The 18427-nt window shown below is 47.7% G+C and overlaps 4 protein-coding genes across 4 annotated transcripts; 2 read left to right on the top strand and 2 right to left on the bottom strand.

Moving 5' to 3' along the window:
- Positions 1-4364: 4364 nt before the first annotated feature.
- AA0111_g12712 (hypothetical protein) lies at positions 4365-4906 on the top strand (the record flags this gene model as incomplete). The annotated part of the gene is made up of 2 exons (XM_028646726.1): positions 4365-4718; positions 4763-4906. 2 exons carry the CDS (start codon positions 4365-4367, stop codon positions 4904-4906), a joined length of 498 nt encoding a protein of 165 aa, XP_028499694.1.
- A 1390-nt stretch (positions 4907-6296) lies between these two features.
- Positions 6297-7273, top strand: AA0111_g12711 (hypothetical protein; the record flags this gene model as incomplete). The annotated part of the gene is made up of 3 exons (XM_028646725.1): positions 6297-6356; positions 6403-6972; positions 7019-7273. The coding sequence occupies 3 exons, from the start codon at positions 6297-6299 to the stop codon at positions 7271-7273; spliced, it is 885 nt and encodes a 294-aa protein (XP_028499693.1).
- Positions 7274-12222: 4949 nt separating this feature from the next.
- AA0111_g12710 (hypothetical protein) lies at positions 12223-14087 on the bottom strand (the record flags this gene model as incomplete). The annotated part of the gene is made up of 2 exons (XM_028646724.1): positions 12223-12374; positions 12470-14087. 2 exons carry the CDS (start codon positions 14085-14087, stop codon positions 12223-12225), a joined length of 1770 nt encoding a protein of 589 aa, XP_028499687.1.
- Positions 14088-15086: 999 nt separating this feature from the next.
- AA0111_g12709 (Sulfate permease 2) lies at positions 15087-17682 on the bottom strand (the record flags this gene model as incomplete). Its single annotated transcript, XM_028646722.1, has 5 exons — positions 15087-15641; positions 15694-16568; positions 16618-17164; positions 17215-17360; positions 17415-17682. 5 exons carry the CDS (start codon positions 17680-17682, stop codon positions 15087-15089), a joined length of 2391 nt encoding a protein of 796 aa, XP_028499685.1.
- Positions 17683-18427: the final 745 nt, after the last annotated feature.

The raw sequence follows: 18427 nt of genomic DNA, 5'->3' as shown, positions 1-18427 counted from the left end.
TGACGCCTCAGCAGCAGTGGGCGCTACTTCTGAGTGCTGGCTAGTCGAAAGCCGTCTCTAGCGGACGTTTTGCGCGCGTTGTACTACGTTAATTCCAAAAAGTGAAATTCTCGCTGTTGTCGTGTTTTCTTTCGCTGTTGACTGTATGCTCCCCTTATCACTTTACGCCACCCATTTGCTTTCGCCAAGCGCTCCTATGTCCCTTCGTCTTGGCGCCTCAGGCCAGAATCTGTTCCGGGCATTTGATCTGCCAAATCATATCTAACCTTCTTTGGTTAGCGTATTTTTTGTTTGTTTCAGACTAGCGTTCACCCCTCACGAGTACTCACCTTCCTCCCTGTCCGACTTCGCATTTCATTCTTCAATCTTCCTCCCTCTTATACCCAGAGCTGCACCACGCATTGAGCTTCTCTCTTCCCGATGCCTATGGACTCGCAATCCACGCTTGCGCTCGCAAAGAACAACAGGCGCCTCTCCACAAGAAGACCCCCACCGTGAACTCTACGCCACGCGCTGCCTTTCGAAGTAACGCGATTCCAATCCTCGGCCAGCCCGCACCAAATAGGAGCGCCCAAAGCAAGAAGCTGAAGCGGAGACCAACACGCGAGAGGGCATCCACTTTTCAGCATAGCCCTGAGAACTCCCTATGCAGCCTCAGCCGCTCCAACCATCTCCTACGCCTCTAACACTCCCGCTTCCCCATCGAGCGCAGACGTACGAAACCCTCGAGGCTGGAGTGGAAGTCGACAAACTAGAACACAGGCGCCCGTCCAGACAGCCCCAAAGACTCCTACCTCTAGACAAGCTCTCTGACGTGTCAGTAGAATAAACGGCGACATTTGATGGGAGTTCGGTACAAGTAAATCTGCCACAAGGTCGAATGAGCATTGATCGATCGCTGTGTACGACGTCAGGTGCGACTGAGAATCATAAACCGATACGTAAGGAAATATAGGCAGAAGCTCGTGTTGAGACGGACCTAAAGCGAATTACTTGCGAGGGGGCACCAAAGAAATTCTGCGTAGCCACCAGTCGTCATGGGTGACTTGAAACTGCTAGTCATCGTTGAACATGGTTCCGTACGATGTCAGAGGAATTATAACCGCCTCTGATCCTAGCGTGGGTTAGCGGCCTGTGCTCGCGCGTGCGTATCCTGCATCAGTCATAGCTCTTCGGCTTGCATCTTTAACAATTTTGGCTATGCCGCCGGATATGAGCTTGCCGTATTGCGCTCCATGCTGCGTGATAATATTAATTTAGAGTTGGTCCTATGGCTGTGGTGTTGGAACTGGTCTGAGCTGCCTTGCTTCACGATCATGCGCATACAGCATTATCGGAGCAGGGAGAGTCCCGGCTCTCTTAGATGCCTCGCACAGGAACAACCGCCAATCAGACACATTGCATATGAGTAATGATACAATAATCGCACTGTGAGATCATTTTATTCTTCTTGACTGTCTGAGTAGTCTGCGTTCTATGCCGGACGGAGAGTTTTGTTCGACATAGTATATGTTGCTACAGTTGCCCGACGCTGGAGGGCATGTGGCACTATGCCCCACTTTGTCGCAAACTGGGCCGCTGACGCCCAACATCTTTCAGTTCGCACACTTCACGACACAGTTGACTGCAGCGCTTAATACACAACTAGTACGAGAACCGTGACTCATGAAGCTGATATCAACGCTGACATTCTAGGGAAGGCTTCATATCACGCGGGCCACAAAGCATCGAATTATCTACATCTACCCTGAAGCAAATCCGCACGAACGCGGATGGCAGACGAAGCAATATCGGAGGAGTCGTTGGTATGTTGGTCGCTTAGCCAATACGACATGGCTAATGAATGAAGCGCAAACGTTGGAAGAGTCTTACAGTCTCCACAGACTTTTTCGATGGATGTACGAAACAACCGGCCGAGTACATACTAGCGGAGAGTTATGAGAGGAAAATATATTTCTTAGATTGCGAAAACATCGCTTTCCAAGACATAAAGGGTCAGGACATTTGGTCGACAACAGGAAATGGAGAGATGGACCTTCCCGCGGAAGTGGGAGTTTACATTGTGAGGGGAAAGTGGAAATCTGGATGATGACATTAGAAGAAAGAGCTCTCAATACAAAGCTTTGACTATGCGAAAACTCTCAACAAACTCAAGACGCAAATGGATTGTGCCAAAATACGGCTCTTCGCGTCGTACGACCATCGTTACGCAATCTGTGTAAGTGTGGAGTTGATGGTCTTTCTCCCACGTTCGCAGTCGGCTCTTCTCAATCGCGTTATGTATTTGAGGGGGAAAGAGATCTTTAATAGCAGCGAAGGACGCCCCGGTCAGCGTGAAACACAGATGATCACATTGTAAAGTTTCTGCTTCTGCTTGCGCAAGTGCACGCATTGTGTTCATCTCTGGATCGACTGGAAACACCCTCGCAGGAAACAAGGTCTCCGCAAATTCGCGGGCAGGTCCGATGTCTACTGAGATAATGGCGTCTTGAAAATTATGCTTCGGAAGTTTTGTTTTCACACATTCTGTGACTTGAAGCGTGTGAATCGTCGTACGCTCGCGCAATCGTGTAGGAGCGCACTCGATCGCATCCATGATACGTTGGCCGAGAGTCGTCCGAATATGGTCGACGGTCGCTGCTAGATATGTCCAATACTCTTTACTTTCCGTTGTGGTAATAGGACCTGGAGACGGTTCAGGTGCTCGATCACTGCCAATCTTGGCAATGACGTCACTATGATTGGATCCAGTACGCGTCGAATTCAGGTCTGGATCTGGTAACGTTCCATCATGGACACATGAATTCGAGCCAACGACACCCCCCATTGACGTCTGCTGGCCTTCTGGCTCATGATGTGGAGGAATTGTCGTATTCACTTCGCCCACCGGTCTGCCTTGTATCAAGTTGTCATGCTCCAAACTAAACGAAGCGGCAGTCTCGCGTCCGGACGTAGTTACTTGCAGTATGATTAGATATATGCAGGTTTTCTGACGGATTGGACTTACTATCTTTTGAAGTCTTTTGTCTTTTCCGAGGGGTTCGTTGATTCTGAGAATCGTAGAGCTCCAAAACTTCTTGCATCCACTCATAGAAATCTTCTCGTTCCTCGAATCCTACGTAGCAGCTTATGGCCTCTCGGACAGACGAGAATTTCATGCATTTGACTTCCTTACGAAAGAAACCAAGGATCCATGAGATGGCAGAACCACATGTATTTTCAAGGACGAGATATCTAAGCCCAACATGGACCGCTTGAAGCACGACCTCTACGTGTTGAATGGACAAATGCCGTGCAAACGACCGGGATGATGCATGGCGCCCTTTTGGCACATCGAAGGTATGATTCTTTATCATAAATTGGAGCTTTCCTGGATTGAATTGGTCGAACTGTAGGGCGAGGCTCCGCTCTGCGAGGAATCGTCGAAATTGATCTTGGAGGGATTTCGTGCGTTTACCCTCAACCATCCAGATGTCCATTAACCTGAAATCGATTTCGTTCTCTGGCGGTGTCCCTACAGCATCCTTGGGCGATTGTGTGAAGAACTTATGAATGTCTCCATGTTTTTGGTCTAGCTGATTTGATAAACCTTTGCTCGGATCGACCGTTGACTTTGGGATCACTTTTTGGAGTTGCTGAATGGCTTGCTGTATACGCGTTTGACCATGCTCAGCTAGAAGCGCCTGGAGATCGTGCTCGGAAGCGGTGCGAAGAGTATCGATAGCAGCTTGAAGGTTTTCCATGAGAGAAGAAATGTACAACTAGCAAGAAGGGGTCGCGTTCGCACGAGCTCTGTAATCGAAAAGTCAGCACTTTTCCGTAATTGGTAAGCGTCCTGTGATACATCCTTGATCTTGCATGCAGCCAATGAGATCAAGCGTTTTGTTATAGCATAACAGAATTGGTCATCTCATTGGACAGGCACACGTTCAATGCGATGAACGGTGTACGTCATGTCAGGCTGACAATCCCACTGGGTCAGCGTTGCGTCTGAATATAACATATATTATGCACCTTTGGCAGCGAACCTGGACACTTCTGTCGGCAGTTTCAGCACCTATTCGCTTCTTGCAATATCGCAATGTGCTCTTCTTTATCCTCAATATCTTCCTGAGACATGTTCTTCTGTTACCAGACTTAGAACAAGATGCTCATAATTTTGGGCATGACAACTCATATGTTATAAACCCTTCCTGCGAGGTTGATACGTCCTGCATCCGTCATCTCACCGCTCTTGTATCCTTCACCAGTTTGCCTTCCTGCACGACATCCGATTCCAAATGGCCCAACCTTCGTCCTCCATGACTGCTAGGCCACGGAGACACAAGCGTACTTGTTGGGCACCGCTCTGGGAACACGTCAAAATGATAATCAGACCCAAAGCAAGCCCCGAAGATCTTGCCTTCGGTAGTGCGGCCTTCCCTTGCTCCACTGCCTGTGATCATACATTACTTCGAATACCTACTGCGTCGCTCGACCTAGGCACCAAGGACAACTGCTCGGACCTTTCAACCACACAAGAGATCTCCTCGATACCATCACCAGCTCGACAGAAAAGTATTGATCCACAATACCCTGAAGACGCTTCTGAAGAGGACAACACGTCTAGTGGAAACGAGCCTGGATGTGACTCGCATCCTCTCCATCGCAACAAAGAACTGAAGGCATTTCCCAACGTGACAACAAATTGTGGATTGGGCCTGACGAAATGCAACCAGGTAGCTTCCTTACAAGATTCGAGTGCTGGAGCTGACAAATATAGGTTAACGGCATTATTAAGACATTTCATTTCATCGTCGGTAGCGAGGTGCCTGAGGTATTTGAGGAGGAGCGTGAGGACGTTCAGTTCTGTGTGGCTGATGGTGGTTCGGTGAAGCTCATTAAAATAGATGCTAACATGGCCTAAAAGGGCATTACTACTTTTTCATCACCACACCCGTGCAGAAACCCATGATCTAGTGAGCCTTTGTATATTTCTCTTTATCGTGGCATTTCAATTACCGGCGGTTGCCCATGCCAATCATGTGCCATATGAGTGCTGATTCTCACGAGCTTTACCGACGAGTTTGATTGAGAACAAATCTAGTCGCGTTACTTCTCAATGCAACATGTGGTTTTTAAGTCTCATTCTACCTGTATGTGCGCTAAGATCCAGAAGACAACCGATACGCATTGAACACTATGATGCTGTCGTGCGCAGCATCACTATGCTGATTGAATGGCGCTTACCTAAGGATCGTTGGGTTTTCTTCCTAGCTTTAATCATCGTGTGCATATCACTGGAGAATTCTCTCTCTCTCTCTCTCTCTCACAAACACACACACACACACGTATATGTTCACAGAATCAAGCTTGATACAGCATCCGATTATGAGTTTCTGGCTTCAAGTCCTCCTCCTCACAGCTCGATTAGCGCTTGCACGGTTCATTAGCATGTATCCGGATCAGATCTTACGCAAAACTCGGGAAGTGTTATTATTGTTGGTGCTATTGGCAAGTTATCTGCTTCCTTAGAGCATGGTTTTGCTGGGAATTTTCGGATTCTCGACTTATCTCTGCTTCGTGGGAAATTTGCATGGTAAGGCACAAATGCTAACAAATGAACAAGTGCTGACTTTAGCCAGTGCCTGATTCTGGTGACAGTATACAGATGCTTAGTATGCTGGTATTAACAGTATCAATTATGTGTGCACCCGAGGATATGCGGTCGGCATTCGTGCCATTTCTTTTCTTGGTTTTTTCAACTACATGGTCGTTCATTATTGTCTGGTGTTCTTGGTCAATCATGCTCTTGTTTTTTCGGGTGGTGTTTGGGCTTGCGTGAGAAGGATATGTGAACGAAGTCCACCTCAGCATCACACCAACAGAAAGTCTTTTCTGGTGCCAGTCTACTTTCCCAGACCAACCCGACAAAGCAAAAAGCTGTCTCAAATCAAATTGCGGTAGGAATCACACTTTTGTATGCGGGAAGTGTATGAATCTATAAAACACTACAGACCGTCCTGAGCTGATCAGATTAACGATCCTTATACAAGACATCAAACCAAAATTGGTCTGAATTCGCCACAAGCACAGCGTTCGGATGCCGACAGAAGTGATGATCATCGTGAATAGACCTCAAATCTTATGAGCGCTCTTTATATCGTACCAATTCGAGCTGGAAGTCTCGGCCGTCTACGCGCTGAGTTAGACATGGGTATTAACCGTCAATGGTTTGTATTCGATATATATACTACAAGTAAGCTCAGTACCCTCCGTTTTGTCCCATGCCAACATCAAGCATGGCCTTGCTCGGGATGTTTGATTCCGCTTCAGCGCTATCACTAAACAATTTGCAGCCTGATCACCACATCATCGTAAGTCGTGTTGAGGAATTTCTGTATTGACACTGATACGTTCCAGATTTCGGCTTTCCGAGAGTTCCTGGCGGTCTTCGTACAGCCGGATGTCTATGAAGCGGATCTCCCCCCAAACCCTTACAGCGTTCCTCTTCGACTTGAAGACTTGTTACATTGGAAAGAGGAGGGCGTGCAGCCCCTATATGAACAGCAATATGGCGTTTGTCCAGTGCAAGCAACCGAGCGCGCACATAGGAGGATCGTCGACAACTTTTGCAGTGTACTTGCTACGCTCAATTACTCCTACCAAAAAAACCAGACTTATGAGACTTGGGTCGCATACCTTCGTTGGAAGAAATATGTTGTTATGCCTATCCCACCTGATTTCTGTAAAGGGGCTATGGCTTTGCTCGCACGTCACCGCAGCAACATAGAAACATCACATGAAGAATCCTTTCCCCAGTTGCGAAAGAGCCTGGAAGAATGGGGCCTTTATCAACCGTACCACCGCCCTGTGTTACTTATGCCAGCTCTGATGGACTATATGTCTCTATTTGGCAAGGCTCTTCCCGATCTGATGAGCGAGAACGATGAGGTCATCTCTACCATTGCGTCTCGTTTCGAATCCTTTATAGTATGTTTGTTTCCCCGTCCCTGTCTCCAGATACTAAAGCTGACAGAAATCGAATTTTGAAACGCCAAATGTGCCCAAAGTCCGAGATGGCCGTGGTGACAAGCTGCACATATTCAAAGCGACTGCGTCTTTTGGATGGCGTGAAAGGCTAATGGTAGAGGGCGCATTAGCTTTCATTCGGTTTTACTCAAGAATGACGCAGTCTCACACCCTGTTTGATCGGCCCTCACTCCAAGAAGACCCCGATGACGCAATCGTAATCGAAGACTCATCGGACGACGACCATAGGATATGTACATAACATTAGAGCTTCCTTTCCACTGTGAGCTGGGCCATACCTGGCAGATCTAGCGCACCCTAGGGAGGTGGTAATCTTGGTAGGCGTCAATAACATTGATCAATTATTTAGATACTATCGTATTTCTAATGTCGTCTGTCATTTCCCTGAGAGTCTTTAACATACTTATGTATCCTAGTTCTAATCACACCACCTTGCTTGTGACCGTCTGGGAGCTTCTTGTAGACCTCGTTGAATTTTTCGAGAGGCATGGGTGGAAGCCCGCAGGCCCCTACCAGGCAGAGGAAGTTGTAATATCGAACGACTCTGCTGCAAATTTCCTTGCCTCTCTTCGCATTGTTGAGACACCCTTTTCCCCTGTAAGTGCTTTGTGTGGATCTTCTTGTATCTAGAATGCCATGTCCTAGATCCGCAGGCATTTGAATACCTTCACCGAAATTGTATGATCCGTCTCGTTTTGTGGTAGTGCCGCGATGCTGCGGACACATGCTAGGGTGTCGAGGTGTTCTTGTAGCTTCGAACAGTACTCCGATGAATGATCAGTTGCTAGCACTATTTCACGAGCGAACTCTATTAATGTTGGATTACGCTGAACAAGTTCTCCGAAAAGTTCCGCGGGCGGAGATTGGGCTGGATCTATGTTCCCTGTTGATCGATGGGAGGGCGATGCGAGGTGTGATAGGGGGGCGATGTGAGGCGGCAGGCAGCGGACATATTTGACTTGTTAGTAGCATAGCGCTAAACCGAAATAGGTCACATTACACCCCTGGACCGATGCGAGGTGTGCATCGGGGTGAGCTCTACAGCTGTTATGCATAGACGCCTTCTTCCACATAAGAGCGTGCATCGACCCCTTAGGTATCGCGCATCTGTACTCTTATTCTCAACATGTATCCCACCAATGTTGCCGTTATCATCTGTTCTGCCATCGTCGGACTCATCCGTTTTGCAATGGTTGTGAAAAACTACCGTGGATTCGAACACGCCGATCGGACGACGAGCCTATGGTCCGATCCAATCTTCCTCTCACGACTTTCGGAAGCTGTTCCCTTCCTCCTCTGCATCTTATCCATCGCCTTCGCATCGTGCGGTCTCACTCAATATGGGCTGAGTGCGCAATGGGCTATCTTTAGTACCCTCTCTATCTTCGATTTGGTAAGAAGTCCTTATACGATGATGAAGACATGTTTAACGTGTGCGTCTAGTTAGGTGCAAAGCAATGGTTCTATCCACTACCAGGCCTCGGACGCTGGCAGAAGGCGGGTATATGGACTGTGGTGCTTCTCAGCCTCGCTGGAATAGGGATAGCCGCAGGTCTCCTAACGATATATACACCGTTCGTTATGTCTCTTGTCTTTGGTATGGTATACGCATACATTACTAAAGGCTCTACCTGGTGGGTTCTATATCTAGCCTTCACTCTGCTTCTATTCGGGGCTGCTATAGCACTTAGAGTTTTAGTTTTTAAGTTTAAGATGTCACAGCTCTTAGATTATTCGTTTCTAGTAAGATATCTAGATACTATCCGCAATTTCCTCTAACACTATTAGTTGCTAAACCTACTACATCCGCGAACTGTACATGGATCTGTCTCCTGGTGGAAAAGCCCCTCGAAGCTTAAGCTCAGCTCCACCTCTAACTCGACCTCTAACTCGACCTCTAACTTGAATGAGGTTATCCGTTGATCCTGCTCCACACCCACAACCACTCCACTAACCTACCACGACCCCTCATGGGTAACACATATATACCACCGTTTTCTTAGTGAGCCACAGAAATCGCCATATTACTACTATAGTGAGCAAGGGAAAGGATTTGTGTTAGAGGATGTCTAGCAAGGAGGACTAGGGCGAGGTGTATCCGGCAGAGTCGTTGGAAGAGCCAAAAGCGAAATCGTTATAAGGCCCTCCGCTAATTTACTAAAATTGATATATATGTCCTACTTATTATCTCCCGATACCTTTAATAGGTAACTACGTTTAGGGTTTGAAAAGATATTCTGTGCCCCTGTTAAAGTGCTAGTATATACCCCCTGTTAGGTCTTGATCGTGACTTTGCTGCAAAGGTATGTGACAAGCTTAATGCTCTGGAATATTTGCACACAGTGCGCCTTCGTGATGGGAGTGGTCCTGGATTGTTCGGAAGCTAGCTGCTGAAGTCGAGGAAGAGTCGTCTTCGCAACGAATCGAGACAATTCATCGCTGCTGTAATTCAGCGTCCTACTGATAGAGCCTGCGAGATGCAAGAGTTCAACGTTTCCTATCAAACAGTCTCCGTTATTAAACATATCTATGAACGTAATAGGAACGTTGACTGTTCTATTCTCGTAGAGTTGGATACCCTTGCTAGACATTATGTTGGCGATGTTATTCTGGAATCGTCTCGTAATTTGTACTGCTTCTATTGCAGTTAGAGGGGATCTTGGCTGGGGTGAAGAAGTAGATCTCGGCTGAGGAGCAGATGTTGGTTAGGGTATAGGGGTAGATGTCGGCTAGGGCGCAGGTTCAGGCATAATAGCCCGTGATAAAGTTTACTTATTGTCTTAAGGGTGAAGAGACTTAGGAAGTTGAGAATTTAAAGGCAGACAAGAAGGAGAGCTAACATTTATAACATAGATAGGATACACAGAAAGACTCGTCTGCCTCGTTCCTTCTATTCGCCTTGTTTGCCTGATTTTCTAAGGTGCTTGGATGCCTTCTCTCGCCTAGACTACGTGCTCTGCTTATCCTGTCTAGCATTAGTTAGCGGGAGCTAGACAGGCTGGGATTACAGCAAGATCAAGAGAGGCGGTAATTTTATTATCACGAAGGCAACGGCATACAGCGCGTGCAACTTCCCCTAGGGTGTATGATTTGTATAGTAGTAACGGTGATTCTTAACACAGTGTTTACTTGTTTTTGTCCTCCGCATAATGCTGTCTCTTGTAGCGAGAGTGCAAACGTCCCTTCTCTACACGAAATATATTGCTTCTTTTGGATTTGCCGTACGCCTTGTATGGGTGCGCAGCTTACAGATCCCGAATGCGATAGTCTGTGCACATGGGCACCCGTATACCTACAGATACACTCGATTTACCCACGTAGAAGCTAAGTCCCAGAGAGTACGGCAAGAACATCTAGGCAAGACGCGAGCTCGCATAGAATTGTTATGAAGTTCATGACCTCTTAAAAACTGCGTCCCAGCAACCTAACACTCATCAGCCCAGCACCCACCTTAAGCTTAATGGACGTTTGGATCAAAGCCTTGAAGCTAGGAGTCCTGTATCAATCCTGAGGCTGACTGATAGATAAGGGCAGGACTGAGGTGAGATCCATCAGCGCAGATGCAGGCCAGGAATGTGATCCAATCGCGAGAGCCATCCTGTATAATACTTCTAGTTTCCCAATCCTCATATGAAGCCCTGCTAAAGATCCTTTTCGAGCGTCCTACAACTCTAAGCATAAAGCCCTTCTTATCTATATTGTATAGATAACGCGCCTCGACGTGATATTAGTTAATCTTATCGCGTAGAAGGTTAAAGTAGAGACTGTACTTCTTGCTTAATCAGCTTTGTGGCGACTGTTGCCTATGCTGGTAGTCCATTTTAAGATCAGCCTATCGGGCTACATCTGCACAAAGCGATCAACCCAGTATACTCCAAGCTCTTTATGGGCAATCTGAGAGGCAAGCGATCGAACTATAGCCCGTTTAGGTGGTAATCCTTGCCCTGTGAGGCGATCAATATAGCCTAGGAGCTCCTGCTCTTGTTGTGGGTGGAGAGATTGTTGATTAAGTGCCATGGCTTCGCGCGAACATAATCGGCCTTAGTGTCTTTGAGCGAGCGACGTTTGGCTGCAACTATAATATATTGCAATTTTGCGATAGCTGAATTGTTCTCCTGGTTCAAGCGACTCGATTGCGGCGATCGCAGCCTCAATCCGGCTCAGGGTGGAGGAGTTATCGATCATTGAAGTTGATAATCGTTTTTGGTGGGTGGCCCAAACGGCCGTCGGGCCCACACGGCCGTCAGTCTCGGTACCGTACGTTACCCGTGAAATAATAATCTGTTGTACCCCAAAGTCTCAGATATACCCGTACCTGCTGTACGCGTAGCTTACATCACGAATAAAGTAATCTACTCTTATAACGGTAGATTTAGCGCCCTGGGTTATATGGCTATGCGCAGCCGGAGGGGGGTGCGGGGGCAGAAGCAGACATACCTCGTGTTCATGCAGCTATGGTTCGCAGACCAGTCTATTGCCGGCCACGTTGTATATCTAGACAGCCACAACTCCGCACCATTACATCTTGATACCCATTAGAGATGCCCATCGAGATCATGCAGACTGCAATATGCGATGCGCATGCGAATGCGGGGTGTGTGGCGCGACGCGCGTTGGTGTGGATGGGGCGAGAACCGGTGGTGCGATAACGCCATTGTGTAGGTTCATCTACTGGAGAAAGTCGCCATCGCCAACCCGGAGGCGATCAAGATCATCTACGCACCTCGTTCACATTGCAGGCGATACTGGTTGCCCGTGGGTCGTCTTATTATGGGGTAGTTACCAGATACCTTCACAAGCCAAATTAAACAACAGCACGCGAAATTACCTCTAAGTAGAATAGAAACTTACTGAAATTGAGCAGTCATTCGGGGGTAGTTACTTGCTTGTAGAGCACTTCGTATATATATATTGCTACACTGGCAACCAGACTTGTTAACAATCAAGCCAATCAATCTGAGCACCTCAGATTGAATTGAATTGATAGCTCTTTCAAAATGAGTAGATTGAATTGGTAGGATTGATAGAAGCTATCTTCCTAAATAGGTAACCAGCTAGCCTAAATAGGTAAAAGATCTACAAATATCTTGAGATTGGCTTGATTGAATGAGCAGACTGATTCGAATCAACCAAGCCAATCAATCCAGATTGATTGTTGACATCTCTGCTGGCAACTCGTTTCCTAATAACTCAATCCTGGGGAAAGAAGTGTGTGACAAGAGGATCGTACGTAGCATTTCCGTATGCCGAGCCTCCGTAGTCAAGATAACCAGATATGTATGGCTGTGGGTAAGACCCGGTTATCTCAGAGGCATTACCCATCACCCAAACGGTTTGCATCCCTAGAAAATCTCGATGTCAGATCGTTTTTCGTAAAAAAATAATTGAATAGGCCAAGCAGTTGAACCAAAGAGATGTGAATTATAAGAGAACTTACCCATAACCATGTGCTGTAAGCTATGGCAATGCATTAGCCACACTCCAGCGTCCTCGACCTTAAGTCTCCATCCTCTCCAACCAACCGTACTGTTTGCAACGCCGTCGAAAGAATAACGATACAGAAGGGTTGTATCGCGCTTCGCAGGTGTGAAGCCCTCCAACTTCTTATTGTTGGCTATAGGATCGTAGGTTCCGTTCCCGCTGCCGATATCCCAGACATGCCCACCGTGAACGTGGAGGGGATGTGTATGGTATTGCGTAGCAGGACTGTTGCTGTTGTCCCAGATAATGTCAATGATCTCACCAATCTTCGCTACAAACAGTTGATTTGCGGGATCCCAGCCGCCGTTTGACAACGCAGCTTCGTAATTGGGTATCGCTGCTTCACCCTTCTTGTAAATATCAATCATGTAAGGGGACCGTGGGATATCCTCAGTCCAGGAAACATTGTTCATTGCCCAGTGAGAAGCAGTTGTGAACTTTTTCCCGTCCCAAAGCCCCGTTTGTGCAACACGAATGTGTAGAGTCCGTGTAGAAATGCGGGGAAACTCATCTTGTTGGGAATGATCCAGGGGCTCAAGAGCATACTCCATCCAATCGTAGACTGTCTCTGGCAAAGTCACAGGTGACTTGACTGGGAGCTCCTGTGGTAGTACTTCGTTCGAGGATTCGTACTGCAGAAGGGCGTAACCAAACCAATCTTGGCGTCGCTCTCGATTTTCGAAACTAATCCAGAACGTGGACCGGTTAGTAGCTCGCAGTTCGGCCTCTGACATGGTATGGAGTAATACACTGAACCTTTGCCCTGGAGCAACATTCACATGATCAGTAGTAACCATCTTTGTGTATGCGCCATCAGCCTCGATGACTTCGAGGTCCGTGTGCTCTTCGATACCGAGCGTCACAATCGTTTTTGCGCCGCCTCCAATGAACCTTAGTCGGTATGTCTTGCTGGGCGATACCTTGATCACAAGTGGAGCACATGAACTGTCCTTCGCATGCGCGAGTCCGGTATTTCCTGTCTGTCCATTGATAACAATGGCATGAACCGGTCCAGCTCCATCAAAAGGATCAGCCTCGAGACCGGAAACGATTTCTTCATCTGTATGGTTGTAGTAGTCTCCCATCAGCAGCGTAAAATCTTTCACGTAATCGTAAGGAGGTTTTTCATAGTCCTCAACGATCAACGCTCCATGTGCTGAAATGGCCTGGTAACCAACATGAGAATGGTAAAAGTAGGTGCCGGCATCTCCAATCTCTGGTCTTATTTCGTAATCGAAGTAACGACCAGGAGCAATTGGCCATTGTGCAACTTGAGGAGTGCCATCTGAGAACGGAGCGGTGCGCTGAGACAATCCATGCCAATGTATGGTAAAATTTTGGTCATGAATATCATTGAAGACCCTTATCCAATGGGTGGTGCCTTCTCGCAAGCGAAGTGTCGGTCCTGGGTCGGTGCCATTGATCACAACGGAATAACGTGATTCGCAGTCGATGGTTATGTTCTGGGCCGTAGCCCGAAGCACATAAGTAGGCGTGAACGATTGATCGTGAACGTGTTGTGATGCGCATGATAGGAGACCGTACGATATGAAGGACAGCAAAAAAATGAACATGATATTCAAGAAGGAAAATTGTTATCGCTATCGAAGGTGAGCGGTTGAAGAGCGAGAACAAAGAATACTGCTGTTACTATATACACGACCGATGTTACGCACAGAGATACTAACGGACTGGTCGTTCAGCGACCGCCACATCCTTGCGGTATCGGGAACAACTTAGAGTAGCTTCACCGCCAACTGCTAGTTCTAAATACGCGAGAGCCTGTGTCCAGCGAGCGCTCAAGTGAGATAAAATTCTAGCCACACGAACAAAGCAACGCATAGTTGAGGCATTTTTCTGATAATATGCGGATCTACATTGATGTTCGTTGCCGATCGTCAATTGGCAACTTGAGCCCGAAGAGCCCGAAGAGCCCGAAGAACCCTGTGAAACCCTGAACAAGCCACTTGCAGCATTACCACGTCAACACTAACGTAATACAGTAAGGGAAGAGCGGATCTATTGTGGCAAATGTTCGACGTCTCAGTCTCGGTCCACAGATGGAAACTCTGTTAGTCGCCTCTTTCCTTTTACTCTCCGTCGACATACAGGCTGATGTGGGTCTCGGTGGCGCGGATGCGACAATGGTGCCTGCTTCTTTGCAACGTTCTGGTGATTAAAGTCCCGCACCCGAGCGCAATACGAGTACTCAAAATGAGTTGCGGAAAGATCACGAGCTGGGTACAGGCAAGACATTACCGTGCGGAAGTTACTGTAGTACGATGTTTACTCGCTCACGAGACGCGGTCCTCCGAGTGTGAATGTTTACGTCCGCAAATGGATTCCCTTTCTTTGTCTCTTTCCTTGTGTGAAAAGAATGCATACTTGTTATGCACAAGACAGGCTTTTTTTTTTTTTTTAGCCCGGTAGAGCATTAACGCGCGTAATCAAGCGCTCTGCACTGCAACCTGAAGTTGGGGGTGGTACCAACGAATTTGCTTGCTATATATACAGCTAGGTTGAGTGGCAATTCTTGTTGTGGTGACAGACAACGCAAGCCAGTTGAGTCTCCATTAGCCCAATGAATCGCATGGAGAAAGGTCCACCACGCCATCTCTTTTCTTTGCATTTCGAACAGCGGCGTCCACTGCATCTGGAACATCAACGTGATAGAACGGCCTATCGAGTCCATAAACCGGCTCCACAGCTGTCTCTTCGACCACGGGCAAGTCTGTCACCTTGCCCACCTCTTCATCAGGTTTTCCATCCTTGTGGCTTCCGTATGCGACAGTCTCCGATCTCTGCTCAGCCGCTATCATCGAGGAGCACGCCACTGCGTATGTAGGACACCAGTTCGTATTCGAGTTTGCTTCTTCTTGGGCAGGATACCCGAAACCCGCCTGGGCGAGCGCTCGCCTTGCCCATCGATTGTGGAGTCCAGCGAAGTGCCACTCCACTAATGCAGGCGCTGCATGTTTTTCCATGACTCTCCGCGCATCTTGGAAACCTTGTATGCTAGCGATGTCCAGGTTGTTGATTGTCGAGCAGTCCAGGACAATGGCGCGCAAGATAGGGTTGCCTGCCGTACTGTGTGATGCAGGCGTAGGAGGATCCGACCAGAGACGATCCTATTTGAGACATCAGGACTTGAGAGGCATGAACAATTTCTGAGTAGCTCACCTTGAGAGGAATCCTATCCTGCGAACTCGTCCGTCTGGTGTTTGCTGTGACATAGGATGTTAGGCGATCCATGTGTCGAGCTTTGTTGACGTAGTTGTAGGCTTCGTTGAACCTGTAGACGAAGATGCCAGGGTATGGTTTTGAGATCTGGATCCTAGGGGTTGAGTTTCCAGGATTCAATGGCAGGTACACCATTTTCCCTGTTGTCTGCATTCCAGCACGCGTCTCTGTGTTGCTTCCCTGATCTTCCGCTCCAGACTCCGAGTTTTTCGATGGCAGCGCGAGCCGGTAGACCAATGTCTCTCCGAGAAAACTACCTTCCGATCTTGCCATTCGTACGAGCAAAAGGGCAAAAGAGAGCGCCACAGTCGTATATATCGACGTCTCAAGGCTCACGAACATCGCCACAACAACTCCCACTACCCAAATCAGTAACTCAAATGGTGAGAGCCTCCAATACCGATACAGCGCGCTCGGTGGCGTCATCAAGTTGGCAACTGCGTGTATGATCAAGCCCGCAAGCGCAGCCATGGGAATGTGATAAAAGACGGATGTCAGCGCGTACAGAGCTAAAAGCAGGATAACAGCACTGAAGAAGGTTGCAAGAGGTGTTTTCACACCAGACTTCGCAAGCACTGCAGATGCACCGAAAGATCCTGTACAGGCGTATCCGCCAACAAATGTTCCCAACGCGTTTGATGATCCCTGGGCGAGTATCTCCTGGGATGGGTTGACTTCATACCCGAACTGTCTGCTGAAAGCTTTCGCAATCGCAACATGTTCCACAATGAGGATGATAATGATTGACGGAAGAGAAGGGGCAACAAGCCCAAAAAGCTCGCTCGAGACCTTAGGCACACCGGCATGTGTAAAGCCTATCAGACAAGTCAGCATTGCTTTTTTCTCTCTCGAAAAATATCCTACCTGAATCGATATGACCGACAATTCGAAATGCGTGATCGTCGCGTGGTCGTTTTCGATGTACGAGCCAGCTGACTAGGGTAAACAAAAGAATAGTAAAGGTCATTCTCAATGAGCTTAGAGTAGCCCATAACCTTTTCCTTTTCGGCTGCCTCGTTTCGAGATGCGTGAAAAGATTCTTCAAGACATACAGAAGAACGATAGAGGTCAGGCCGATACTGGCGTCTAGTTGCGTCCGCCCAAGTCCTTTCAAGATGCCAATGTACACTTTGTACGGTGCTTCACGCGTCTTGATACCAGTTATACCTAGTGCAACTGGCAATTGCGTACCGATAATGGTAAAGCTTGCGGATGTTACGAATGCCGAAACGGGTATGTATGGGATCAGCTCGATAAGCCAACCCAGCCGGCATAATCCTAGGAAAATAAGGACGAAGCCGGAGAGAAGCGAGAGGGCCTTCGCAATGTCTTCAGCGGTGTACTCGCCTGGCCTTTCGGTTTGAATCGTGGTAATGACCTCGCCCACTAGAAGCGAGCCAACAGCTGTAGTCTGTTCAAAATTAGTATGATTGCTGAAACGAAGCTCAAAATTTTACCAACCCCGATAACGACATCTTTGGACGTTCCAAAAATCCAATACAAGGCGGCTCCCATGAAGGAAGTGTACAGTCCATATTCGGGGCTAAGACCCGCAAGGAGAGCGTATGCCATGGCTTGAGGAATTACGACAAAGCCAACAGTAAGACCTACAGTTAATTAGCACAAGTTCAAAACTGGTAATTGAGAGCTCCTCAAAATACCGGCTATAGCATCCCCTAGCAACCAATGGACGTTGTACCGCCTAAGCCATGACGTGCAAGGGAAGAGGCTGCAAAGGAAGTTGATGATGCTTTGCCGAGTGAGCCTGAAGCTGCAGAGCCATTCTTTGACCGTGGGCTCCTCCTCGAGATATGGCACGACACCGCTTGGGAGGCTCTCCGGAACTGCAAAGCGGCTTTGCGATTGTTTCGGGGTGGTGGTTTGAAGGATTTTGCTCCTTAGTCTAGTAATATAAGTATCCTTGTCCATCTCAATTTCTGTTCACGTATCAGGATAATATCCTGAACGTATGAAGGTATGATTGCAAACATCGTGTGCGGGCGAACTGTTCATATATTGGAGAAGATGCGTTGTAGTGCAACAACACTAGCTTCAGCAGCTATAAAGCGAGCCTTCTTTGCGGCAAGCGTCACCTTGGCAGTTTCCCCAGGCCAATCGGACGCAACTGCGACGGGTTCCAGACGACGAACGCGTTAATCGGCGATCAAGTCAAGGAACAAAATGATCCCCGATCACTCCGCCACCTTGGCGACGACCTCAAAGGCTTAGCAAGCCACCTTATCGAATTTCCAAGTACAGAGGGAAACAGAAGTCGGAGAAATTCGCCTCTTGATCTAGTGAGGAAATAGACACTTTTGGATGATACTTTCTTGAATGATCATCCTTGGCAGATGGACACCTGAGTCGACTGTCCTCGGTTTCACGCATCATTCGGGCATGTAATGGCTTTGGCACTCTTGCCGAGCACTTCCTGGATATCTCATAGTATTTATGTATTCATGTATTTTATGATATTTGAAAGGTTGGCTCATATATTTTGGAAGGATGGTGAAGAACCGGCGTTTGCGACGATCGAATTAGCTGACCATCAATTGAAGCGGGGCGCTGCAGCTTTCCAGCCAGCTCATCATACTTTCTCAGATAGTCACCTTTATTTCCTCATCGCATTGTACAGGACAGCGATTTACGTCAGGGTTGCCATCTGCTAAGATTG

The sequence above is a fragment of the Alternaria arborescens genome (assembly GCF_004154835.1).
Source record: "Alternaria arborescens strain FERA 675 chromosome Unknown contig_98, whole genome shotgun sequence".
In the NCBI taxonomy this organism is placed as follows: Eukaryota; Fungi; Ascomycota; class Dothideomycetes; order Pleosporales; family Pleosporaceae; genus Alternaria; species Alternaria arborescens.
The sequence above is the reverse complement of the archived record's forward strand: the minus strand, read 5'-3'. Positions and strand labels throughout refer to the sequence as shown.